The 22,912-nt window shown below is 38.5% G+C and overlaps 1 protein-coding gene across 2 annotated transcripts in view; it reads left to right on the top strand.

The window, feature by feature from the left end:
* fstl4 (follistatin-like 4) overlaps positions 1-2,733 on the top strand; it is a 191,855-nt gene extending 189,122 nt beyond the window's left edge. For both annotated transcript variants that reach the window (XM_055197188.2, XM_055197187.2), the window contains 2 exons: positions 1,266-1,375; positions 1,523-2,733. In XM_055197188.2, coding sequence (XP_055053163.2) covers positions 1,266-1,375; positions 1,523-2,225 — 813 coding nt within the window. In that variant the 3' untranslated portion in view covers positions 2,226-2,733. The remainder of the gene's footprint in view (positions 1-1,265; positions 1,376-1,522) is intronic.
* The last annotated feature ends 20,179 nt before the right edge of the window (positions 2,734-22,912 follow it).

Genomic DNA, 22,912 nt, shown 5'->3' with positions numbered 1-22,912 from the left:
AGATTAAACAAATGAAAGGTTTGCAGTGTGAGGGCAAACAGAGAAGCTCGATCGTGGTCCTGTAATCTTTATACAAATTAAAGGTTTCCCTGCATGGGGAAAATTACACATTTTTTTCATGTGCATTCATAAGCACTGCCTCATTTTAAAATGAGGTAAAACTGATAGAAAAAAACCCTTTTGGCCAATTCCTGGAAAACTTTATGTGGTCACATGTAAATAAAACCACTGCATGATTTAACATGGCTGAAATAATCAAGACTACATGAATTGTTTGAGGATCAGATCTCAAAGCTAACAACAGCATGATACCTTGCAAAATTTCCTCTATTGTTTTAAATAATGTTTATTTTCTATACTTTTGAATAACATTTTTTCTAAATCATCCAAACTAAAATTCTAATATTTTGGTAATAACTGTTGGTTGAATAAAATAATGTAGCCAAGATATAACTGAAAGATTATTACATGTCATTTGATAAACTTGTGTTTTCTGTGCGTTCAAACAGTGCAATATCTCGATTCATAAAGGCTTTACTGTTGAAATATTGCTGGCAAAAACACTTAAAATAAGGCTACGTTTTTTTTTAAAAAGATATTAAAACAGTCAATAAGGAGGAAAAGCATGTTGAGAAAATACAGTGGCGATATACCCCATCACGGGTCAGCTCATCCTAAATCAACCCTGTATTTTATGCTCTAGGTTATGTTTAAAATCCAGCATTTGTTTTGGTGATGGTGTTTTAGTGAATCCAACACATGTGAAAGTGCAGTTGTTAAAACATAAGGAGCAAGACAAAGCATTTGTCATCAGGGTTTATGGGGCAGCATCACATCAGGGACTGAAAACAAAGTCTACTCCCTGAAGCAATGAGATAGAGAGATAAATCACACTAATGGTGGTCTTCTATTTACAGTAACCCTAAAAAGTATTTGGACACTTTGTGTTTGCCATTGAACATGTGATTTAATTCACCCGAGGTTCTTCTGCTAAGACACCTATGTGATTCGGCTTCAAATATTCAGAAAATCTGCTGTTACTTTGCAAAAAAAGCGTAGAGAAAGAAGGTTTGTTTTGGGAAAAGCCATTAAACACTAGCTTTAATATTTCCTTATCTCATTCAATGCCTTTCAGACTTTTTGAGTTTGGCACTGTACATGTATCATGAATTATTTATCTTAATGTTTTCAAATGTGTTTTTTGCAAAAACGGTATTGGTTTAAGGTTGTAATTTTGTATTTTTCCTTTTAAAATATTTTTCGAGGTGATCTCTTCTGCAAGTCTTGGAGATCAGCATCGAATCATTCATGCTCCGTTTGAAAGAGTAGAGGACTTCTACATCCCACCCACCAATCTCATTATCACACACGTAAGGTACGTCTCTGCTCTGCACGTCCGACCTCTGTCAACGTAATTCCTCCGAAAAGAGGAACTTAGCAAATTACAGTTATAATTAAAAGCGAAGCACTTTAATAAATCTCCGAAAGAATATTAACCTGTCATTGACCGTTGTTATCTTAGGTTTGGCTTTGTCTACTTGAAATCGGAGCCGGCGGTGCATAAAATCGACCTTGAGACCTTCAATCTAGTCAAGACCATTAGTCTTAAAAATTACAGCTGTATCCCAGCCAGCATGGCTTACACTCATCTGAGCGGGTACTTTTTAATCGAGTGCCAAGCGAAGAACCGTTCCGGTCCAAACTGGCAACTTCTCATAGACGGCGTAACCGACGCAGTCATCGGACCTAATCCTGACATCGGTGGCCGACCGTTCGTATCTCCAGATGGCCGCATCATTGTCTCCATGGATAAACGACGTGGGAAGCTTCAAGTTCAAACCGTCTCCTACCAAGGTGAACTTCAGCTAAGCCACAAACTGAATATCTCCGTTCCACTCTCGGACTTGGACTTTCAAGCGTCCTTCACCGAATCCAATCAGTATGTGGTGGTGACCTCTTCAAGCGAGGGCTCAGAAGTGTTCTTCTCTGACCTGTCAATGGGAAAAAGTCAAGTTCTCCAGAATATCAAAGAGCCAATTCCAACCTCCAGTTGGTTTTGGGGAGACACCAACAGGTTTGTGATCTCCAGCGGTGTGTTTGGACGGTACTTGATCACGTCGTCCGCCGACTCCCTGTTCGTTTTGGACGGCAAGCAAAGCCGTCCTCACTGTGAGGTGTCGGACATCAAGACAGGAAACACAGCGGTTTGGGTGGGTGAGGTATGAGCCGGGCACCGCTGGGCGGTTCTGGAAGGGATAGCGTTGGCCAAATGAGCCGAAACCTTTAATGGATGAGAATGGACTCGACATTAGTAATGAGTGAAATGAACACGCATGCGGGTTTCTACACACACATGCACATACATGAAACAATAAGTATTAGGAAATAAAACACGGCAAATATTGAAGACAGCCTTCAGTGCAACAGTGAGCTAATGACACTAATGACAGATATTTTGCACTTTCCTGTTAGCAAAAATAGTACAGTAGAGTAACAGAAAGGATAGGTAAGTATTGAACTATGCACAATGACTTTTCACTTGTTTGTTGTTTCATCACGTGTCATTGAGATCAATTGTGTTGTCTGTTTTTCCTCAGTGTAAATTATGGTGTTGTTACGGTGCATCGTTTAAGTGTTTCCAGCTTTACACGTACAGTAATGTCAAATCCTTTGAGAGAAGCTGATTTTACAGTGATTAGTACAGTATTGTAATAAAAATATGATGGTAAGGTGTTTCATTTCTATCTTTAATGCTTTTTATCTTAAAAGTGTTTCAGTGTGCTGTGCACTGTGTGGATATCTGTCAGAATTACTTTGGGGGCAAAATTGTCCTCTCAGGTTTCAAAATTCAACAATTAGTTTTGAAGGGACATTCCACTTTTTTTGGAGGTGTGCTCATTTTCCGGCTCCCCTGGAGTTGAACATTTGATTTTTTGCCGTTTTGGAGTCCATTCGGCTGGTCTCCGGGTCTGGCGCTGGCACTTTTGGCATAGCTTGGCATAAGACATTGAATCTGATTGGACCATTGGCATTGCGCAGGAGAATAACCAAGGAGTTTTGATGTTTTTCCTATTTGGAACTTGACTCTTCTGTGGTTGCATCGTGTACTGGGACTGACAGGAGGTTGGAAGTTGTGATTTTTTTGGGCAGATATGGTTAGGAACTATACTCTCATTCTGGCGTAATGATCAGTGACTTTGCTGATGTGGCATGGCTGCGGCGGGCGTGGTGATGTTGCGCACTGCCCTTAAAATAGTCCCCTGCCATTGAAAATAACCAAGTTGACTACTTTCGGGCAGTGCGTGGTGTCACTGCGCCTGCTGCAGCCATGTTGCATCGGCAAATCACTGATTGTTGCACCAGTATAGTTCCTGGACATATCTGCCTGGAAGGTCACGACTTTTACTTTTCTGTCGTTCCTGGTGGTGCACGATGTGGCTGCGGAGGAGTCGGGTTTTGGGTGGGAGGAGTATCGAAACTCTTTGATTGTTTTTTTGCATGATGCTAATGGTCTAGTCGGGTTCAGTGGATTGTGCTGAGCTATGCCAAAAGTGGTAGCACCAGACCCGGAGATCGGCTGAATGGATTCCAAAACGGTGAGGATCAGATGCTTGGCTCTACGGGGGCTGGAAAATGAGCATATTTTAGAGAGGTGGAATGTCCCTTTAAGGCTGACAGACAGCAGTAGCAGAAATTATACAGCAGATGTTGAATAATCTAAATTGTGTTGTAATGAAAATAGAAAACGCAGAAAGGCTTGTGTGATGGTTTGGGGGTAAAAAATGTTATTGTATTTCGGTATAAATACTACAGTTATTGAAAAACAGGTCTCTGTGTTTGAGGATGTGGTTTATGAGGACGCATGTGTGCAACAACATAACCAGAAGGCTTATAAGACACAAGCAGTCAAATATTTCTTAATCTATCTTTAACACAAAGTAATATCTGAAAAAAAACACAGAATGAAACAATAAAATTAAATACAAAAAAAAAAACAAGCCAATGTTTGGTCAGATGTCTGAATAAGGAAAATTCATCCTTTAGTGCAAACATAAAATTAGACCACTGTTGCACTGAACAATAATACATTTTCAGTACAAAGCATTTTATACTTCCTGAGATGATAAAGTACAACACTGATGTGCTGTTAAGGCGCATATGATAAATAAGATCTCAATACACAGATACAAGTTCATACATTCGGGTCAGTGGATGTTCATACACTTCAACTAATTAAAACCAGTCAGGATACAATCATTTAATAAATGTGTTTGTTATATATTATCTGCACAATGTCCCTTTCAAAGGCACTTCACCTTTAGCAACCAGCCTGAGACATGACATTATTGTTTTAGTCAGAGTCAGATGTAAAACGTGCAGTATGGACTGTGCGTGTTATGTGTTATAAAGAATTGAGTTTGAGAAACGCACACAACAGAAATCACTTACATGAATGTGACTGATTATTAAATCCCTTGTTTATTTAAAACTCAACCCAACTCTCACAAACCTGAAAAAGCCAGCTGTACACTTTCATGCTGCACAGTATACATGTACTGTATGTCATTCAGTAATCTTTTATCAATGGGTCTTTAAACACAAAAATACCAGACTGAGTTTGAAATGAAGTCTCATTGAGTCACACTGAACTGCTCATCCATTTGTCTTCATTTCTCTCTAATGTCTTCAAACATTCAGTCTTTTCTCTCGTCCTGATCATGTAACGTTTGGGTTTTAAGTGTGTGCTGCTGTTTCACAGATGTTTCTGTCTATGTGCTTTCACAGAATTTAACTTTCAAACTGCTGCAAAACTTGAACGGTTTGAGGCACACAGTCAAGTTCATCCTCCAGATGTTTGCATTTATTGCTAGTTAATAGGTCAAGAACCAAAGGCTGTATTTCTTTTTATTTGTATTATTTAAGTAAATAATTAACTGGCAAATTAAAGCAAATATAGATGTGCATATTTAAGTTATATTGGTTGTCTATTTATTTATACAACAGACAAAAAATAATGGCAGGACAGATTTATCAAATTTCTTTAATGTGACAATACATGCAATGTTGTGTGATAGTAGCATACGATATAAAAAAAACAGATTTTCTTTCTCCGATTTTGGAGCTTTATTTTGTATGGGTAATTAATAAATAATATTCATTATGTGTGTATATTAAAGCACCACAGCACACATAGAGATTCAGCAATGTTACACCAAACATTTTCATGACAAAATGCCAAGGGCCTCAACTCGAGGACAAATGATTTATTTACACGTATTTATTTTGAAGAAATCGTAACCTTTAAAAGTCTATTAGCTGTTTTTGTGCTGGTTGATTATCTCTATGCAACACATTTCCATTGTCTCAGCAATAACTGTTGAAATGTTATTTAGAAATGACGGTAATCACACTTTTTTGTTGTTGTTTATTTTGGATGATTTAATCTATTGATTTATTTTGTCTTCTTGTCATATGTGTATTGTGGTGTAACTGACCACACCAGCTAAGTCCTCGTGTAGATTTCAGCTTGTCTTATGCTCGAGGAGCACCCTGATCATGTATTTTCTATGTCTGTTTTGTTTGTTTTGTTACGTTGTAAGTAAGATTGTGCAATGTTGCACTTTTTAATGAGATTGTGACTTAATCTACAGATATTCTTCATGATAGTAAAAAATGAAAATGTCATGATGGTGATTTAAATAAACTAAGCATTCAGAAGAACTCCAGTGATTTATTAGCTTTGGCTGTAGACTGCTTTACTTTATAATGTAATATAGTGTTGCCTGGGATAAACATCTCGTCCAGTTTTTCAATAAAAGATGAGATCAGAACATTCAGAGTTTGTGACTTTAATAAAAACCTTTTATTTGAAACAAACAGAAAGTCATTCTGCAATTTCTTGTTTACAAACCTTCTGAGTTCAATTATATTACACAACATTACAAAACGAATGGATTGTCAATGACAGTATGTGACGTGTGTGTTACTATGACTACAAGACACTGAATACTTTAGATTATTTGATTCATTTTAATTTGGTCCTTTGTAAAACAAAAGAGTTACATTGAAAATACTGACCGAAGCAAGTTAAGGAAGAGATATTAGTTTTTATATTAACATGTTCAAATTGCAATGTGTATAATTACATACTAATTTACACACCATAATTTACTATTAAAACTTATTAAAGGGGTGGTTTAATGGTATTTCATGCATTCTGACTTATTAACACAGTTATAGAGTTGTTTCCTCATGCTAAACATAGGCAAAGTGTCAATTACAAGTCCAGCTGACTTTTCAAGGGTTTCTATACGTATCACTTCTTTTAATGGGCACTTCCCCCGGAAAATCCCGCCCACCAGTCAATCAGCGAGAGACGCGGAACTTACAAACATCACATCACGCGACAGCTTTGTTTAATTTTAAAACTCAACAATGGCATAAATGAAGAAGTGTGTTTTTGGATGTAAGGAGAAGAAAGTCAGCCTTATGAAAACAATGAATATAGTTTATTATCTGGGGTAGCGGCTGAGTTTTGCGTCTGTGTTTGTTTAAAGCTGGATTTCATTGAAAAGTCCCAACCGGGTCATGAGTTGCATGTGGTAAGTAAGACTTCTTTCTTATTGTGGGTTTACTGTGGGTTTACACCAAACGCAAGTTCAACGATTTGCGCGAGTAGATTACATACATAGTCAATGCAAAGACGCGATCAAACGCGTCCTCGCGTGGGGCCTTGCGAATGAAGAGGAATGGGCAAAACACGCGCTATCTGCCTCAAATGCGTTTTCGCCCAAATTAAAAATATTCAACTCGAGCAGAAAATTCGCATGACACGAAGTTAAATCACGCAAGTAATCTAGAGCAAGTAACACGATGAACCACGTTTGGTGTGTACGTAGCATTACACCAGACGCAAGTTCAACAATTTGGGAGAGTAGATTACATACAAAGTCAATGCGAAGACGCGATCAAACGCGTCCTCGCGTGGGGAGATGCGAATGATGCGATATGGGCGGCGTATTTTCCACAAAAACAGATGCTATTCGCCTCAAACGCGTCTTCGCCCAAGTTGAAAAATATTCAACTCAAGTGAAAAATTTGCTTGACACGAAGTTAAATCCCGCGAGTAATCTAGAGTGAGGAACGCGATGCCCCATGTTTGGTGTGTACGTAACATAACTGTGGGTTAACACCAGACGCGAGTTCAACGATTTGTGCAAGTACATTACATACAAAGTCAATGCAAAGACCTGATCACACGCGTCCTCACGTGGGGCGATGCGAATGCTGTGGAATGGGCGGTGCGTTTGCCGCAAAAACATGCGCTATTTGCCTCAAATGCGTCTTCAGCCAAGTTGAAAATATTCAACTCGAGCGGAAAATTCGCATGACACGAAGGTAAATCACGCGAGTAATCTAGAGCGAGTAACGCGATGCGTGATGCGTTGGTGTGTATGCAGAATTATGTTGGAAATAGTCGCGTGCATATTATATAAATGACACGAACATGTAGTGAATCATAAGTTAAAGAGTGTTGTATAGTGTTGCATGATGCGTACTCGCTCCTCCCGCTGTAGTAACTCCTCCTTCCTACGTTATCGGAAAGAATCGGTAAAGCTAATCTTTCTTTTATAAATCTAATTAAACTAAAGGCTATTTAGAGATATAAAGGATGTAATACTACTCTATGGGTACTCCAGATTAACATCAGAAATGCAGAAACGGCTTGTGTTAGCTTTAAAAAGTTACATATAATTACATGTACACTTTTATCCAAAGCGACTTACATCAAACTTTATGTTTCCCCCTCTCTTTCTCTTTCTTTTTGTGTGCGCGTGCGTGTGTACTTGGTAATCATCACATTAGGAATGTAATTTTTTTACATTGTGTGGACATTTTGAGGTCCCCATGAGGAAACAAGCTTATAAATCAATCAGAATGATGTCTCTTGAAAGTCTGAAGTAGGAGAAAGTTTTCTGTTATGGTTAAAGAAAGGGAATAAAATATACAAACCATATCTAGGGAATGTCTCTACAAAACATGGAAACCAGAATGTGAATGTGTGTGTGTGTGTGTGTGTGTGTGTGTGTGTGTGTGTGTGTGTGTGTGTGTGTGTGTGTGTGTGTGTGTGTGTGTGTGTGTGTGTGCGTGCGTGCGTGCGTGCGTGCGTGCGTGCGTGCGTCCGTGAGCTTTCTACTACCAAAAACTTTACTAATTACAAGAGCACTATCAAACATACCAGATCCTTGTTTAACAAATTATACAAATTCCAAATCTTCAGTCCTCATGTAATAGTGAATGAAAGCAGCCAGACTTTATTATTTCTCACACGTTATGGAAAAATCAATCAATAGCATTTGACAGAAAAGTCTGTCATGAGTGCAAATTTTTTAAGAAAGGAAATATTGAATGAATTTATGTTTCTATTTTTGGTTAAAATAATATTGTATGGTGTTTGTTAATTTATCTGGTTATGTTAGTAAAATGTTTCCTGCAAGATCATTTAAGATAATGTTTAAGCTTTATGTTTAGAATTAAGATTAGCCACACTAAATGATTATTGGCACTTTGTAAGTATCAACATATTTAGGTTTAAAAATGATTACTATATACTTTAATAATATTTGTTTGCTTTGTGTAAAGAATATCACATAATCATTGGTCATTACACAATCTGATTAGTGTTAAACACTCTTAAAAATAAAGGTGCTTCTCGATGCCATAGAACTACTTTTGTCTCAACTGTTCCATAAAGAAACTTTAACATCCGGAAAACCTTTCTGTCTTTAGTTGTTAAAGTTTTTTTTTTTTTTTTTGATGAACTGAAATTGTTTCTTCTGTGGCATCGCTTTGAAGAACCTTTTAAGCACCATTTATATTTAAGAGTGTAGTACACTACAGTCTGCAGTGACCTAGTTCAGACTTTGGATCTAGACAGATTGGCTAACCTCTTGACAGCGGATATCTGAACATCTTGACTGATTAATGGCTTCTACATAGAGGTCAACAGTCTGAAAACTTTTTGTAATGTTGGTTCATGATGTGGACAACTGATAAGGTCACTTGAAGCTTGTCTTTACTTCAGCTAAACTTAATATAATCTATACATTCTAGTGTTCTACACGGTCTTCAACCTATGGCAATTATTCACAACAACCTGCCAGTGAAAGACCTTGTCAATAGGCCATCCATCACTGTCACATTAATGCACTGAATAAAGTCCATATCTGGGGTGAAACGAGTCACAGAACTTGTGAATCTGATTGGTAAGCTTTATCACAATGTAGACACATGGACAGTTTCCTTGCCAAGAAATCTATATGAGATGCTCTTCCCTTTTAACTGAGGTAAAGAGAGTAGTAACTGACTGTGATGAAATTAAACAGATGACTTAAAAGTTACAGTAGTGTGACAAAGTGTTGGCCCCCTTCCTGATTTCATTTTTTTTTTAATGTTTCAGACCATACGAAAAATAACACAAGCAAAAACAACATTCAGTTATTAATAAAGGGAAAACAAAATCCAAACCCAATGGCCCTGTGTGAAACCCCCTAAACCTAATAACTTAACCACAGGTAACCACGTTTCCATGTTTTCGCCATTTGTGGGTAGTGGCTCTCACTGTGGCTCGCTTGAGTCCCAAAGATTTAGAAATGGCTTTATAACCTTTTCCAGACTAGTAGATCTCAATTACTTTCCTTCTCATTTGTTCCTGAATTTCTTTGGATCCTAACATGATGTGTAGGTTTTGGGAATCTTTTGGTCTACTTTACTTTGGGTGTGTCTCAATCAGCTCTCTTGTTCAGTAGTCAGGGCACTGATCAGGGAGTCGGACATTCTAAGGGCTGTCTCATTCGCAAAATCTGTCCAGTGCACTGGAACGTTCGTTCCCTAAAAATTCCCACAATGCAACGCCTTACCGGAAATCACGTGACTTTTCTGAAGCTCACCAACCGAAAAACAGCGTTTTTCACAATGTACTGTTTAAAATTAAGTTAGAGAGATGTTGGTTTTGCCGGTTGTTGATGAGTAACAGCTGTGAGTGATCACAACGCGCTTAAGCAGCCATGTGACAGAAAAATAAGTGAACATTGTCCCAATAGGCTTGTTCGACTTAAGAACCGACAGCCGGATGACGTCAAAGTTCAGCGAGAGCGATTTAAAGGCAAACTGCTAGTATGATTTCGCGGTACTTTGACGTCATCTGGCTGTCGACTCCTGTGGCGCTGGATGAAGTCGAACAAGCCTAATGTCAAGTGAACTAGGGTCCTTACCAGTGCCCGAACCTGTGTACACGATATACTGATTCACGACCTCAGGAGCTAGGGAACGATGGAGGCACAGGGTTTGTCAGGGTTTGTTGGTGACCCCTGCATTAAAGTGTGACAAACATGCAAAAACATAAGAAATCAGGAAGGGGGCCAACACTTTTTTACAATACTGTAAATATAAGATGATGCTACAAAATTTAGGTCATATTTTTAGTTTAATATTTGATATTTTTATAGTTTGTTGCATAACTTTGTCAACAAAAAAACATTGCTGTGTGAGTTACTCAAAAAAGTTTTCAAACTCCAAACTTTATCAGATTACAATACTCATGATTCCACACAATACTATTCCATACAAAAGTTTACAAATTGAAAGTTATGAATTCAAATAATGTCTACATTTACTTAAGGTACATGATTACAACCACACCACTTATCTCTTACAACAGGCTACAACAGCTCAAATCCAATGATATGAGGTATTCACCTAGACCAAGAACAACTGGGTAACCTTAACACTTTCCAGACACTTAAAATATTTATGTTTTATCAACTGTTTCAATTTTCTCACTTGAAAAAAAAATATGTGAAAAATGTTTTTAGCTTTTTCCATTAAAAAAGTCATAATCATAATGAATTTACCAGTAAATGCACAAATGTACTGTTCACAAAAGCAACTGAAGCATCTTTGATGCTTCATCTTTTACTGGTTTGATACCATTCATGCAACAACTTTAAATGAAACCATTGAACTTTAGGGGAAAATTTTTGCACATACAGTACAACTACTGTACACAGAGGGCATGTAAGGACACCAACAATTCAGCGAATACTTTAAATGTTTTGAACAACTTCAATGAAGAGATGTTGCCGTTCACTTTTAGATGTGGAGAGATATTTCACTGCAGGGGTAAATGCATCATCTCTGTCAGAATGTTAGGATTGGCCCAAAGCGCTCAGCACGTTCTGACATCACACGTCCTTAGATCCCGGTAAGCCTATTCTCAGTTCACACATCATACAGGCAATTGACTGTTGTTGTAATACCCTAAAAATTCAAAGCTAAATTTATCAGTATTTTTGAGAAGGTGCTGTTCGCACATTATCTCTGTGTGTGTGAAAACAGCTGAAGCCTGTGTTTTGTGAAATGCTCAATAATACAAAATCTCCCACAGCCACATGATAAGAGCTTGTATTTCTTTCATTCAAATGACAGATTTTACAAGTTAATTTCATTTCATTTTACCGTACGTCATGCCCCAAGCTGGGTTTTTTCTGCTTGCCTAAAGGATCCTTCTGATATAATCTGCTGACCAGTAATGCAGGTTATGAATGAACAGACAGTCTGCAGTTGTCTGTGTGTACATGTATTCTATCATCTATTCTCAATGGCAAGTCACAGTGAGTCAGTTATTATCTCTAAGGATTAAACAGAGTCTTTCCTACTGAACTGTCGTTTGCTTTTGCCTTGCAGCTCCTCGGTGACCCATTCTTTTGTCTGATATCATTGTCTGAAAATCTTGATGTCTGACAGCTTCTCTCTAAACTGGATAATGATAGGTCACACAGAAAGTTAAGAGAGCTGCAGAGACGGATGTGTGACCTAAATATGCAATGCAGTGTGATGAGCTTTTGACCTTGCTGGTAAAAAGGAGTGTGTGGAAGTATAGTTTCACATACATAACATTTCCAAAACAATGTTGTGGCATGAAAATTGCCTATGGAAATCTGCTGCAATGTTACATTTGTCCTCAAAGGGATAGTTTACTCAAAAATAAATATTCTATAATCAATTACTCAACCTCATGTTGCAATATAAAATATTATTATTCGCTTTTCTAGGTTTTATTTTTCAGTAAATCAGTCTGTTATTAAATTTTCAGTAATGGAAAAAATGCAGAAAAATGTAAAGGTAAAACCACATAAAGTACTCACTTTCTTTATTTTAGATAAAGATATTATGGCATAATTTATTATCAAATAAATGTATCCATCCTAGAACAGTGTTGTATTAATTTTTTATTGATTGTAATAAATTGCATCAACAGCCGGCAGGTCTGTAATGCTTGTGACATGCGTCCCAATGTGTCCCTTTTCCCAGTATGTAAAACAATTCCATTTCAGTGGCGGCCTGTGACTTCTTTTATCGAGGGCGCTTGATGCAAAGTTTATCACAACATGTATGTAGCCCGTCATGTGTGTGGTATATAAGTGCCTGCTGCAGATACGTCTAAAGGGTTTATGATAAAAGAGACGCTCGCGTTTGCCAGATACTTTCATAATCTCATGCGTTAACTTGTAAAATAAATAAATAAAAAGCATTTCCAGGTCCAACCCTCCACTCGCCTTATATAAAGCTATAATCTCAACAAAAGTTTATGAACAATGTTTATTCATATCACACATAGTCACACTACATTCTGCAATCTCACGCCATCCACAACCCCAATACGTTTTTGCAATTCCTAAAAGATTCATTATTTTTTGGACATCGGGGGCCTCATTTATAAAGCGTGCGTATGCACAGATTTGATTGTAAAGTGTGCCTAGGCAAAAATCCACGGCAAAGTCCATATTTATAAAAACTGTCTTTGACGTGGAAAAGTGCTCAGCGTCACGTCAGGGTCTGAGCAGACGTACGAACTTTTGCTTGTCTGATTGCTGCAGGTTTTTGGAAATATAAGCCATTCTTTCTGTTTGAAATTGAGTTTAAACATTGACAAGCGGTCTTTTATGTCTGACATTAATTACGCATCGTTTAAAGGCGGAGATCTGAAATAGCTCGGCTGCACGCACAAGTTCAAGTTCATTTGCGATTTATAGATTTGAAAGGGGCACGCGCGTTTTCTGCGCGTACGTTTGGTTTATAAATCACACGTACGCATTTTTGTTAAATGATCGTAAGATCAAATGTAGATTTTGTAGATAAAATTTTTACGCAGCATTTTATAAATGAGGCCCCTGGTATTTCAGTATGGACTGAAGATAAAGTTAGGTTCATACTTTTGGTAGTTTTACAGAACACAGTGACTGCATTTAGGTAGACTATTTTTTGTTGTTTGCTTAAGGTATCTGATGGAGCACTTGGATCCAGAAGCAGTGGCGTGTGACTTCAGACTTAACATGCGGATAGTGCAAAAATGTTTAGGTTACTCACGTAACCATGGTTCCCTGAAATAACGGGAACAAGCATTGGGTCAGTTTGCTGATGCTATGGGGGAAACTCCGTGATTGAAGCCTATTTGTTAATGTCTGTAAAAATTACAGATCAATGGTGTTCGAACCCGCGATGGGACGGGGCTTACGCTCTATATAACGCGGGTTAGAACCCCATTTTTGCTTACCTCATTCGACTAAAGCGCGAGCTGAATGAAGTTCGCTGTGACAAATGTATAGCATGGCCAGTAATGCAATGCTTGTTCCCGTTATTTCAGGGAACCATGGTTACGTGAGTAACCTAAATGTTCCCTTTCAATACGGTTCACTTGGCATTTCGTCAGTTTGCTGACGCTATGGGGAAATATCATCCCATTACGCCATGCATATACAATGCTTTAAAGTGCCCTACTGGAGAGACGCAGAACGGGGCGTGATTAGCAGTCTAAACACGCCTTCGTGCTGAAGCCTGAGTAAAAGCACCATATAAACATAATGACACCCTGCACCTTCGGTTTTGCTATGACCCGGTTATTTTACATAAATGCTTAAATGAGTGTAAAATGTCTATAGTCGTTTTTATTGCTTGGATTAATGATGAACAGGGCCGGAGTGGGACTCATTTTCAGCCCTGGAGTTTCATGACTTAGACCGGCCCACTTCAGTTCATGACTGACTATATTAAAATAATACAGTTAAATCCTCAGTAGCCTATACATAAGTGTGCAATAGTGAACTGTTTTCTGCATCCTTGCAATTCATTTTTTTTTAAATAGATAATTTCCAAATCAATGCAAATACAGTAAACAATTATGATTTTTGCTCTAATCTTGCAGCCCTATGATAAGGTATTTTTATATTATTCAATTAAACATATTCAAAAGCTACTAAAAGGGAACAAATGTGTTTGTGTTTTCCCATATATTTCTATTTTTTAAAAATGGTGGGTCTTAAGATTACCTGTTGGGTTGAAAAAGTTTAGAAACTCCTGATATACAATACACAAGCAATATTTATCAAGTATGCAGAGGAACAGGAGCAAAATTAAAAAATCCATATCTTAATTTTTAGTACTTGGATCATGTACATTACCAAATACCTTGTGTCATAAAAGAACAAATATTGAATGGACTTGTTTTACTTAAGAAAACATTATATTCATATGAACGTTTTAAATAAACTGATGAGTTTTGCATCAAATAAGTTTTTGTTATCAAAAGACGATGAATAATAATGACTATTCATAGTTCATTCATTATTGCATCTATGACTTAGATTTTTAAAAATTACCATTTGTCTCATTTTCCTTTAAGTGGCCGTTCGTATCAGGTCGCGCATCTAGACGCGCGGCAAACGCCCTCAATAGACGCATCTGAATCTAAACTCGTGTTCACAGGCGAGCGCTTTGAAAAGCAACCCGTGCGTCTTGCGATAACATTTTTAAAGCCGGCAAATTACACGAGTGGGGCTGAATAAGTGCTGGCAGCAGCAACCTTCAACCCGGTGGCATGACAAACTCCGGCCGTGGCCAAAAAACAGACCGGCCCACCGGGAATCCTCCCGGTCCTCCCTATGGCCAATCCGGGCCTGATGATGAATGATATCGTTGTTTAAACTCTATATACTGTTAGAGTCATGATAGCAAGCGGTTAACGTAACTCATGCTCACTAAGGGTTTTGCTATGACCCGGTTAGTTTACATAAATGCTTTAATGAGTGTAAAATTGTTAGTTTCGTTAGTCGTTTGTATTGCTTGGATTAATGATGAATGATTTCGTTGTTTAAACTGTTAATTTACTGTCAGAGAGTGCATGTTCACTTACGGTTTTGCTATGACCCGGTTAGTTTACATAAATGCTTAAATGAGTGTAAAATGTTAGTTTCAATCGTCATTGTTATTGCTTGGATTAATGATGAATGATGTGTATTGATGTTGACAATGTCTTCTCAGTAAATCATGTTAGCACGAGGTCAATACATGTTGCACTATTGTTGGTCTGTGCCACTGATCTGTGGTCTGTGCGACTGATCTGTGTTCTGTGCAAAGACACTCTGTCAATTGACCAATCAGAGCAGAGTAGCTACTGAAAGGTGGGGTTTAGGCAGACTTGAGTCGTTGAACGAATTGTTTGGGGATCTCTGAGAAATTGAGTAATTTTTAAATTTATATTTTGAGAAAATTACAGTGTTTTTTGACCTTCCATGCATTTAAACCTGTTGTCGAGGACTTATAAACAATGATAGGATGCTTTAAATTGTCATCTTACTGGCTCTTTAACGCACCGCAATGCGATATAAGTTATAGTAATATACAAGCCGGCGGGTTTGTAGAGCGCGCCCGCATGTGTGTACATGTAAGAGAAGGTAAGACAGCGAGTTAGCTAACTGAACACACCGTGACGCATACATTAATACAACAGCGGTCATACAAGTGAAATCAATGAGTGCACCGTGATGCGTGGGTGTGAGTTTAAGCAGACAGAACCTGCGCTTGTAGGGCAGGGAGGTCTAAGCTGTAAAATCTGACAAACGTAGACGGCGATGACCAGCTGGCTGCGTTGGAAATGTCAAAAATGGAAATCCCTGTAGACCAAGCCCAAGATGCAGCCATACTACGCGTAGAGTGCGCTCTGACACAGAGTGGACATTGTTCATTCAGGGAGGCGTACACCAGAGAGATAGCCTCCACAATCAGTTTAGATAGTCGCTGTTTAGTAACCGACATACCCATAAAGCGATCTGCGAAACTCACAAACAGTCTGACTTACGAAAAGCGGCGGAGCGGTTTGTGTAAATTCTCAGCGCTCTGACAGGGCAGAGAGTGTTAGGAAGCTGTTCGCCATCTGCTGGTTAGAGAGCGAGTAGAAAGACCACCTGAACCCTGAATGGCGTAGATAAAACTAAAGCCAGAAGGAGAGCGGTTTTAAACGAGAGGGCTCGTAAGTCCGCCTGTTTAAGCGGGTCGAAGGGCGGACTCCGTAAATCTTTCAGGACCAAGGAATAATCCCAGGGCGGGTTGAGCTGGTGGGCATCTTTTAGGAATTTAATGACGAGGTCATGTTTTCCAATTGTGAGACCGGCTATCGGAGAGTGTTTTGCTGCAATCACCGCTATGTAGACTTTAAGTGTAGAGGGTGTGCGACCGTCATCCAATAACTCCTGTAGAAAGGAGAGGATGTATGTCACAGATATCTGGTTTTAAGCTTTTACCTGTGCACCAATCAGAGAAAATAGACCACTTTTGAGCATAGAGGTGTCTGGTGGATGGGGCCTTGGCTTCCGTTAAAGTTTCTAAAACTCATCCTGAAAGGCGTGGAGGCTGCCTTTCAGAGACCAAACATGTAGATTCCATAGCTCCGGCTGCGGATGCCAAATCGTCCCTCTCGCTTGAGAGAGGAGGTCTTTCCTCAGCGGTATCGGCCATGGTGCTGATGCCGTCAGCTGCCACAGGTCGGGGAGCCACGGTTGATTTTGCTAAAGCGGAGCGATCAGAAGCACTGTGCATTTCTCTTCTCTGATCCTCAGGAAGACCTGAGGTAGTAAGGCTACTGGAGGAAAGCATAAAGGAGGCTCGCTGGCCATGCTTGTGACAGAGCATCGTGCTGTTTCGAGAAAAACGTTGGTCGGCGCAAAAAACATGTAAACACTGGTCATTCTCATTAAGTATCAAAATTCATGGCTAAATAGCGATATTGCTAGCTATTAATAGGCTGCCTCCAGTTGCCAACTCTCAAAATAATGTTACAATGACCTAACACAACCAGAAACAACTGTTCAATCTTACCTGTGAACTTACTTGTGAGACTCTTTTTAAGGTGTGTGAAGCTATGTACGGAGCCACAGAGGCATTTACCTCCAGCTGTTATGAAATTAACGAAAACGTTGCCACCACTTAATATGGAAGCGCCGTTGACCCACAATCCAGCAGCAAACGAACGGTCTAGTTATTTAACTTCCCTCGTCTACCTGCGCAGATATCAACAGCGCAACCGAGTTGTAGGTTGCCAGGTTGTGGTCAAACATGGGTTCAAAATTGTAAAATGTGTCTATTTTGTGAGTAGGATTTGTTTCATACAAGATCTGGCAACTGGGCAACCTTGGAATAATATAGTGATGTGATTATTCATATAACGAGGTAGGGCCGTTTAAATTAAATTAAAAATAACAAAATGGGAGGGGGCGGGAGAGAATTGCCGACACCTTTGAGATATCTGGCATGCTAGATATCTGGAGCCATCCGCGATTAAAAATCATACCTTGTGAAATGTGTTTTGACTGAAAATAACATCTGCAATTACCAACAGCCAATGAGAGAGCAACACACAGGGCAGCTGGAAGTTCAGGGAGGAGTTATGATCCCAGTCTCACGTGAGAACTCCAATCTTGCACGCGTGACCTTGTGTTGTTTCCTTGTCACTTGTCACCTTTCTATGGTAAAGTCATGCAGTGTGAAACCCCCTGTAGCCGATCCATTGTGCAGTGTAAAAACAGCAGCGACTGAGCACTACTCCATATAGTCATGCAGTGTGAAAAGATCTGTGACTCAACTACTTTGAAAATCATGCAGTCTGAACTCGGCATTAGAGATAGTCGTCTTTGGTTTCTTTGAAGGTTCTGGGTTTTAGTTGTCATGTAGTTGCTTCATTCGAACAGGTCAATTTATCCATTCATTTCAACTGCAGTTAACCTGCTGTTTAAGATTGACGTGTTATTGACACATTCTTGTTTGTTTGTGAGAAAAAGATAGAATGGTTTGTGGGTATTTACACCTGTGATGGAACGCCTAAACCTACCAATGATTCTGTGTTGTTTAACTGGTTCATTATTCCCTGATCCCCACTCAAGCTGAATCACAGATGAGATGGCTGGTTTTTTTCATGCCTTTTGGCACCCGTTTTGATCTTTTTTGATCTTCTAGGCAGAACTGTTTCAAATACAGAAGAACTACAGTTACAGTCTGCTAATGAAAGGTCTTTGTCTGCCCATAATGTGTTTTATAGCATGCACAGATTCTTTGTAAGCTCGGTAACAAACATTATTTTGTCATTTTAGAGCTGTGAAACATGATCAACTGTTTTGAGCTACAACACAACAAGTCTTCTCATCTGTGAACTTCAAACCATCTGTTTGTCAATGACTCCTTGTGGCACAATTCGTGCTAGATGAACCAAAGCTGGCATGGTATCATAGAAGACATCTCTGCTCTAATGAGTTAAATATCATCATTCCCCCCATTACAGAGGACAGAAAGTGCTGAAGCTGCCTTAATCATCCTCACTAGTTTAATGGAATATAGTGGACCCAATCGTAATCTTTTAGTACCAAGGTCTGCCAAGAACCGGCATACTTTGAATTAGCAGATGGCCCAAAACCCATAAATCTCACCATATATGACACTTACTGTTAAAGGCCACTGGGTTTGGACTGGGTTTCTAGTACATGGTCTAACCTTTCATTTTCTATTTAGCAGATTTTACATTGTGAATTCAAAATGTTGAGTTTCAGATGTACATCAGTTCACTGATGAGAGAAAGCTTTTTAAGAAGTCAATGAGCTTGTATATTACTCACAGTATGAGAATCTCACAGTATAAGAATGGTGTGATGTCACTGTGATCATTGGGTGATCTCACCTGTTTACTTACTTACACCTGTTTTTATGTTAAATTGCTAGTATGGTCATGTACTTTTAATATAACCAACTACACATTTAATTACGGATGGTTTTTATTGTAAATTTACGAATTTGTATGTAATTCAAGAAAACAGAAAACATAGTGTATAAATAATATAGTATTTTCCTGTATAAAAACATAGATTTTCTGTATTTTGTCATTAATGACATAATACTTAAAATAACAGTCAAGCTGTTAATTTACAAATAATGTTTGTAATTTTAACGCTACTGCGCACAAGCGTTTTCGGGACCAGTCCTGCGCAGTAGTGAGCAGGAAGTAAAGCTGCAAAATTAAGGCCCCGCTCTCGCAGAATGCGCATATCACAGCTGTCAATCATGACGTGACACCACCGTTTTTATATCATTAAAAAACTAACTAAAAACAAACTTATTTTATTTTACATCAGCGTGATAAAAACTACAGTAAATGACAAAAACCAGCTTCGGAAAAAAATAATTTGAAGTGTAATTAAATTGTTTAGTTGGTCTCAAGTTTGATTGAATAACATGAAGGAGGCGGAGTTTATGACCTATACTGGGACCAGTCACTGGGGGGCGATCGAGACATTTTGGCTTCACTTTTCAGGGCTTGTGCTGCACGCTTGTAAATATCATATATGTGAAATTTGAGTCTTCTTATTAGTGTCTCAAGATCTAGTTTTGCATGAATGAATTCTTTAGTAGAGTTTTAGATCAGACGTCATATAATTTACTTTATATATTGCTGTGTCATGACTAACTAGACCAGCTTATGACCGTAAGCCAATACTGGAGCTCATCTTGCTCCTCAAAATGAAGCATCTTTCTCTTGCATCTTTGGCAACAAATATCATAATTACAGAGAGTTTAATCGTCTACTTTGTGGCAGGTCCTGATAAAGTATATAAAACAGCACACAAACTAGACTACAGAAAACTAAGTAAGAAATCCTCTGGCAAATGTACAATTTCTGCCAGTGGCTGCAAAATTTGCCCCCCAAAATTTAAAAAGAAAGATATGACACAGTAAAGCACAGCACTTAGGTCCAATAGCTTCAAGTCGTGGTGTTCTCCTGAATTATGCTATTTGTTTTTCAATTCTAAAGGCCTTTGAGGCTTTGCTTTCAACATATTTCACAAAGTCCCTAAAGACAGAGAGAATAAAGAAAGTGTGCAAGCAGAGAGGGAGTCAGAGTAGTTTGGGGGCATCATGTTTTCCTAATGGAGAGAGCTTCATAGGGAATTCACTGGCCACAACTCTCTCTCCTACTCGCTCCCTATCTCAAACTGTGCCAGTGCCAACACACATGCAAAAACTGCGGTGCTGTGTGGTGGAAATGAAACAAGGAGACAAAGTCCCCTCACCGTGTTTAGGCTCTTTCAGTTCAATGTTTATTCATCTTCCATTTCCATTTGATGTTTAAACAGTTTCATGGTCATGTAGAACAGCATAGGGAAGTACAAACTCATATTTTTAGCTTTCTTTGGGGCGGTTTCCAGGACAGGGATTAGACTAGTCCTAGACTTAAACACTTTAAAGATCTCTCCAAACTGAAAACAACTTGCACTTACATATCTTAAAATACATCAGTTCCCTTTCTTTTACCTCAAAATGCACACAGGTAATGTTTTTAGTAAGGCATGTTTGTTAAAACTAGTTATATTTCCTAATTAAACTAAGGCCTAGTCCTGGATTAAGCTAATCCTGGTCCGGGAAACCGCCCCTTTATGTTTTGTTATGTTAGTTTATGTTTATATTAAATTAAAAGGGCATGGGATGCCCTACTTCTGATAGGCACGGGTGATTGTATCCACTATCCAGTGGGACATCCTCTGCTTAGTTACAGCTTTCCCTCTTTGCTGACCAACATAACAGACAAAGAGTTGCTCTGAAGTCCTAAAGCCTCATAAAGCAATGGCTGAGTCTGTCCTCGGCAGTGGTTGCAGGTTCACCACCTGATCTCAAAGGAGTGATGGGAACCTTGGGCACATAGTGGGGCCTGGGTCTCAGGGCCCTATTTTTAAGTGCATTGTCTAATGCGCCTGCGCACAGTCTAAACTGGCATGTCCGATTCCACTTTTGCTAATTTAACGATGGGAAAAATAGTTTATGCGCCAAGCGCACGGCTTAAATGGGTTTTGAGCGTAACGTGCAATAAACTAATGAGAGTCTCAGCTCTCATCCCTCTTTAAAGCAAGTTGCGCCTGGCGCCATGCCTAATCCCTATTTATATGACAGACTTTGTAAACTGAAAAACTAAGCGGAGGAAGAAGACCACCAGTTTAAGATTGATATAAAAAAATGCGTTGTATTGAAACTGTTATGTTTTTGGTATTAAAACCATTAAAATTCGTTTTCTTTCAGTCATGGAAGTAAAATTAGCAGGCTTTTAATTGCTGTAAATGTATGGATAGCCTACATGATCAGTGTTATCTCAAAAAATAATTTACAAATATGCAAAAAAGGTTTGTACTCTAAAAATATTTTTTTGTAACAAACAAGAGAAAAAGAATTTACAAACGTGTAAAATATATATATATATAAGTCTCTGATCATAATACAGGTAACCGAGAAGTAGAGAATAAAAAGCCAATCACTTGTGACAAAAGAACGAACTCCAAATGTTTGAAAACCAAGATCACTTTTTCCTGGACTTTAAAGAAGTTTAAAGTAGCTAGCGTGTGCTAAAGCCCTTATAGTTCAAAATAAAAAAGTGCTGCATTTATTCATGTAGCGTGTTGACGTTTTATATTTCATACACCCAGTCTCACGGTAAGTCGTGTTATAGTAACGAAAATTTTATTAATTTATTCGTGTTTGATGACACGAATTTCCGCTGTTTTTCTTGTCTCTGGAGACGAATGCCTTTTTTCGTGTCTGTGACACGACTTTCTTTATCGTGTCATTTTATATTTTGTTTTCTCATCGTTGTTTTCTATTTTTTGACCATTGTCGCTTTCTGTGACTTCCTAACCCAAACCCCAACTCCAACCCCAACTCCAGGCAAGAATAGTTTTAAAAGCAGACGAAAAACATGTAGAAACCAATGCATAAAATTACATCCTAACGCAAACCCCGAATCTAACCATTAGACCATTATTATCCCTATTGCCTCCCCCCTTCCCTCACCCATCCCTGTTGCACTTAGGACTTTTTGAAAGACATAATATAGGATATAAACAACACAGACCTTTAAGTACACATAAAATGGAATTTAAATTAAATAAATAATAGTGGAAAAAATTATAAATAAATAATCAAATTAATAAATTTTAACTGCAGATTATGTATCTAGAATCTCTTTGATTATAGATATCCAATTCTCCCATCTAGACAAAGATACAGGTTTAGCGTGGTTAAACCGTGCAGATAATAGTTCCAAATATAGTATGTCTAGTAAAGAATGCAGCCAATGCTTAGTTCGTGAGGTGGTTTCCAACTTTGAACAAGTAATTTCTTTGCAGCAGTCAAGGCAGCTAGCCAAAATTTCTGTGAATTCTCACTTAGAGAGAATTGAGAGTTGTCATTCAACAGTAAGATAACAGGATCTTTGGGAAAACGAATCCTGGTAGCTTTGTATAATATGTCCAGCACCATGTCCCAGAATTTTTGTACGTCAGAACAGTCCCAAAGCATATACATCAAAGTGTCCAGGCAACCAGGTCCACAAAAATTACAAAATGGGTGGGGTGATAGACCCATAGCATGTCGTATACGTGTAGTTAAATATGCCCTGTGGATTACTTTAAAATGAATAAATTGATGGTTGGGGTTTGTGGATGCATGGAAAGTAATATCCCACACTGTATTCAATTCAATGGTTCCATTGG

This window comes from Misgurnus anguillicaudatus, chromosome 9 (assembly GCF_027580225.2).
Source record: "Misgurnus anguillicaudatus chromosome 9, ASM2758022v2, whole genome shotgun sequence".
Lineage (NCBI taxonomy): Eukaryota > Metazoa > Chordata > Actinopteri > Cypriniformes > Cobitidae > Misgurnus > Misgurnus anguillicaudatus.
This window is presented reverse-complemented; position numbering and strand designations above follow the sequence as displayed.